Source organism: Carassius gibelio, chromosome B10 (genome assembly GCF_023724105.1).
Source record: "Carassius gibelio isolate Cgi1373 ecotype wild population from Czech Republic chromosome B10, carGib1.2-hapl.c, whole genome shotgun sequence".
Lineage (NCBI taxonomy): Eukaryota > Metazoa > Chordata > Actinopteri > Cypriniformes > Cyprinidae > Carassius > Carassius gibelio.
Window position 1 is genome coordinate 21499819 of NC_068405.1, and position 5706 is coordinate 21505524.

General features: G+C 35.2%; 1 protein-coding gene across 1 annotated transcript in view; it reads left to right on the plus strand.

Moving 5' to 3' along the window:
• Positions 1–4230, plus strand: part of LOC127966042 (DNA repair protein XRCC4) — a 32610-nt gene extending 28380 nt beyond the window's left edge. The window contains exon 8 of the mRNA XM_052566864.1: positions 3866–4230. Coding sequence (XP_052422824.1) covers positions 3866–3980 — 115 coding nt within the window. The 3' untranslated portion in view covers positions 3981–4230. The remainder of the gene's footprint in view (positions 1–3865) is intronic.
• The last annotated feature ends 1476 nt before the right edge of the window (positions 4231–5706 follow it).

The window sequence follows — 5706 nt, forward strand, 5'->3', positions numbered from 1 at the left end:
GGATATGATACATTTTAATAATAATATATATTATTATATTAAATATAATGTTATATAATATTTTTGCCTTTTTAAATATATTTATTTTGTTATATATTCTGTGTTTGTGTGTGCATAATTAATACTTTATATAATTATTATTTATTATATAAAACATTGTTGTAATTGTATAAACAGCTGTTTATCATTAATATACATATGTATATATGTAGTTTAATAATTTAATAGATTATTTTATTATTTTATTATTTTATTGCAGTATGTTAGGGACAAATTGTGTGGTGATACGTAGAATAGTCATTTTATTTTTGCAAAATATAATTTCCTCATTTCATTGCTGTCAGTTTGTGTGAGTTTACTCTTGTGTTGCTTCTGTTAAGAAATAATTAGCCTTGGTAAAGTAATTCAATAATAAGTTATTTTTTTATTCATTCATTTTTTGTTACACAGGTTGTGTTCTGATTTGTTATGCAGTGATCAAAATATAGCAGCTTGATGCAAGTTGAGTTTGACTTGAGTTTAGTGTGTTTGCATCATTCTAATAAAATCATCCATTGGTTTACTTTATGATATGTGGATACCAACATCAGCATCTCATGTCACAATATGGCTGCAGTCTGACATTTGGCTCCGTTCTGTACCGTAACGTAACATCTCTCCCCCTTTTTGGGCTCCTTTGCATTTTCTTAACCAGTTCCAGAACTTCTCGTCATGTCTGTAATAATTTAAAAGAAACATAAGCCCTTTTTTTCCCAACCCACAGACAATTCCTGCCCTGTTCCCATCGAATCATGACAGCAAATATAGCGGCTTACAAGGGGCAGCGTCTACATTTGTACTCATCTGTTATCCCTGCTCATATCTATAGATTTCCTCCCAGAGGGCAGTAGGAAAGACACTCTTTCTGTCTCAAAGCTATCCTTACAGGGGAGTTTAGCTGCATCAAAATGACTTCCAGATGCAGCCGCACAAGGAAACCCCTTGATCAAACCGCGATATTTACATGTGCAGAAAAGCAAATACACTGTTTACACTCCAATTGTGCTGACTAAGCATTGTTTCACTTTGAGTTTGTGTTTTAAAGGCTTGCTGAAAGCACCAAAGACGCATTTCTGATGCTCGAGTTACTCAGTTCAATAAATGTGGTTTTTGAGAGTCAAAAAACATCATTTTGGTGTTTACACGTTAAAAAAAGAACCAAATCTTAAGGCCTCTCAGGGTTTATTTGGTACCAACACACCATATAAAAGCGCTCTGGTCTTTGTGAGTGCACGTAAAGACCAAATACAAACTTTTCTTACTCAGTTCTTTGTATTTTTATGAAAGAATCATGATCTGTTTGCAAGCAGGAGCTGTTTATTACTTTTAAGCAATAGTTCTTCCAAAAATGAAAATTTGCTTAAAATATATGTACCTAAGGCCATCCAAGATGTAGATGAGTTTGTTTCTTCTTCAGAACAGATTTGGAGGATTTTTGCATTACATTACTCGATAACCAATGGATCCTCTGCAGTGAATGGGTGCCGCCAGAATGAGAGTCCAAACAGCTGATAAACACATTACAGTAGTCCACACAACTTCAGTCAATCAATTAACATCTTGTGAAGAAACAAATTTGTAGGAAACAAATCCATCTTTACAATGTTTTTAACTTCAAAACATAAAATATGAGTCTTCTACTTATAATATTGCTTTTGCCAGTGAAAAAGTTATCTCATCTGAATCAGGAGAGAAATATGCACATTGAAAACCGTTCTAAATGGATATGTTTTGATGTGAGGAAAACTTTTTTACAAGACTTTTTTACTGGAAGAAGTGTTATTATAGATCATTTACTTGTATTTTAGCCGGAAGCAATAGCATCTACTCATGTTTTACAGCCTGAGGGTGAGTACATTTTCAACAATTATTGGGGTGAACTATTCCTTTAACTTGCTAACTCGAGATGATTTCTTAGTCATTCACGCAAACAAAATGAACAAAACTCTAACATCAACCAGCCTGTGATTCATTCTTTGTAAAGCATGCTTTTTCATAGAGACTGATGATTATGCTAATACAGGGATTCAGTTGAAGCAACAGAATGTGGCATCTGTTTCTGAAGTGTTTTTAAAGACTTCCGCTCCGTTCTGTTGCTTCAATCCAAGTGTACCTCACCTAACGCTTGCTTCCTTTTTGCCAGACAGCTTTTTAATTGCACGTCTCAGAAGCAGGTCTTTGAATCCTGAACTGCACTTGTGGCGGGATGAGCCCTCAGATGCGATTTTACAGAGATCATGAACCTGAAAACACAATCTGTTTTACAGTATGAGGCCTTGTTGCTTGTACATTGGGACCAAAAGTCTGATTCTTCCAGCAACAATGCTTCTGTGTTGCATTTATGATTAGTAACCTTGATATAGGGCACAATCTGAAATGTTGCATCATTCAATTTTTTATGTTTTATCATATTCCTGTCATTTCTTTTACATTTATGTGAAGAAAAGCTTATATTGTCCATGTGGTTTAGAGTTTTTGACTCAACAGTAATATTTCAGTGTTGCGAATCTGTTTTCCCCTTCAATTTTAAACATTTTGTGTTGAGCTCTTACGTTTTCACCAGGATCCTAAAGGGTTTCTGGTATCTCCTCAACACGATCCCCTAAAACCGTGTCTTCTTCACCTGAGTCCTGTAGCTGCATTATGAGGGGACACTGCGGGATGCAAACCTGTTTCTAATAAGGAAGAGTTTGTTTCCAGAGACAGGCTCTTTAAGAGTGTGAATGCTTTACGTGGACACTGTTCATTTTTAATGAACTCCATTTCCCCCACAGTGAGGCTTATTAAAGCCCACAGATATTAGTCTGCTTGAGGAAAAAAAATCTGAAATCTCAGAGTATGATTCATGGTGCATCATACATTTAAATGCATCCAGTTCTTATTCTTTTTACTCATTCTTTTTCTTAGAATTTATCCTTTAAAAAATCTATTTCTTTATTTAATACATTATTTATATAGAAGTGTGTGTGTGTGTTAATCATTGTATATATTGATTTATTTATACATATATATTTTATAGCTAGTTTTTATTTAACATATGTTATATTAATTGTATTTTATTATATTTATTACGTAGATATTTTGAAGTTTACATTCATCTAGTTATTTTAATTAGATGTTATATAGTTGAACTAACTTTCTCTAATGTGCGTTTAATTCCAGCCGTGTTGTCCATGTGTTTTCTGGTACACCACCGGACAAGCTTTGCTTAAAAGGCTACATGATCCCCTGCACATCCTGAAATTAACAGGCTTACGGGACCATAAATCTCATTTATTTTCCCTGTGACCTGATTTCTTCTAGCGCTTTGAAAAGCTCTCCGTAGCCATTATAGACAGGATCCTGTGGGAATTACTGCAGGTTAACCTTTCTTTTCTTGTTTTAATGCCGAGGAAGCATTTCTGACATGCTAACTTCGTCACAGTGTAGTGACCAAAGTCATTTTGTCTTCACATCATCAGCCTAACTTACTGTAGTTCTGACTTCAGGGCATTCATGTCACGTATTTCCAGCATGATGTACATCAGTGTCAGATTCACCTTGAAAGTGACCTTTTATTAGCATGCAGTGACTTTGTGAAGCTGGAAACACATGGCATGTGCCTGATTATAAAGCAGCTTTTTTTTTTTGACAGAGGCAGGGTGAACTGTGCAGCGTTTAGTCTTGACCCTGTTTTAAGGAGCCTGTGGTGGGATGGGGTTTGCCTGGGTCACTGTAATCAGCCAGCAGTCAGACTTTACTCCAGTGTCATGACTTATACAAGCTCCTGCTATGTATTTAACCTTCACCTTCTGCTGACGGTTGTTCCTTCACTTTGTAATTTTAGAGAGAAGCCGACTGAAGAGGGCAAAGCCGAGACGAGCAAAGCGTCAAGCGTCAAACCGAAACCAGCAAGCGCCGCAGCGAACCTTGATCCGGACGACCTGTTCGATGATATATGACCCTCTTTGGGGCCTAATGAGCACCGTTTGTGATAAGCATGACTTTTGTACTGATTTTAAACTTTAGGAGTAATAAAATTGTATGTTTTAAAAGTATTTTTTGTAGTAAAGATGAACTGGCTCTATTCTAAATAATACAAGTTTAAAAAAAAGACTACTTTTTAATGGCAAGAGAAGCAAAATTAGTCCATTTTAACTCTGTAAGGGTGAATAAATATAATAAATGTGAATAAAAATGATTTTCTCATTACTTAAGTAGTGGTATTTCAAAATGGATTTTAATCCCAAACTATTTTTTTGGTTTTGTTTTTTTGTTATGGACATCTTTGCTGGGAAATAAAAAAAAAATCAGGAAAGCCAGCACATCTTAAGCAGCCTCAGCTGATCTTTTGGTCTTAGCTGGCTTAGCTTTGGTCTCAGGCTGGCCTGCTGGTTTTAATGAGGACTGGGCTTTTTCCAGCTGGCTAGACCAACTAAGACCAGCTAACCAGTCTTAGCTGGGTTTTGAAAATATCATAGAGATTATGGTGAGTCAACTCTCTCGAAACCTATTATTATATGTTAAATCTTTATGAGCTGATTTTATTGAGAAATAATAAATCTGTGCTTAAAAACTGTATTTGTCATAGGAAACTGTAATAAAAATGATTAACAACATCATTGAATGTTTAACGTAACCACATACAAAACTTATAATTTTCTAGGATATACTGCATATATTGTATTATAGAATCTATTGTTTTTTAATGTTTTATTATAATGTTTTATTCAGCAAGGATTGAATTTAAATTGATCAAACGTCAAGATTAAAGATGCTTATAATGTGAACTTTCCGTTCATTGAAGAATCCTAAACAAAAAGGTTTTATCAAGGTTTCCACAAAAACATTAATCAGCACAACTCTTTTCGACATTGATAATAATCATAAATGTTTCAAGAGCTGCAAATCTGCGTATTAGATTGATTTCTGAAGCATGGAGTCATGATGCTGAAAATTCAGCTTTGCATCACAGAAATAAACTTCATTTTAAAATGTATTCAAATAGAAAACATTATTTTGAATTGTAATACAATTTTGATCTAACAAATGCAACACTGATGAACACATTACACATCTTACCCACCTTAAAAATACCAGCAGGGTATGAATTTCATAGCTATATCTTGATTTTGATTTGTAATCTCACACGCACTGCGACATCTAAATCAAATCAATGGTGCTGTTTTGTTTTGTTTTTTTTTTGTTTTTTTTTCTCGCGAAGATAACGGTGCTGTCTCTCCCCCGTGTGGAAAGCTCAGGCAAGCTCTTATAAGTGGAGTTGGGCAGTTCACAAAAGTAATTTGGTCATTTTCATAGCCTTTAATAACTCCATCAGCACCTTCTCTGTCTGATTATCAGTGCTCTCTCAGACCGCGCAGTGAGATACAGATGCGCTTTTACGCACGACTCCGTGTAACACAGAGAGCTGCTTGATGACCAGGACTGCGAGTGTTCAGTGCTAAGCTGTAAAATGAATAGGCTACTAATTTCATTTGCAAAGTTGAATCGAAAACTGTCTCTTATTTTAGCTCCCACATGTGAGTGCAGTTCGACACTGAAATCGATTTAGCGCGGAAATGTTCCAAGAGTTTGCCCAATGCATTCATAATAAAGTTAGTAAGAGAAACGACTAACTCGCTTGTTTTTAATTACTTGTAACCAAACCTACATGTTCAAGCTCACTGC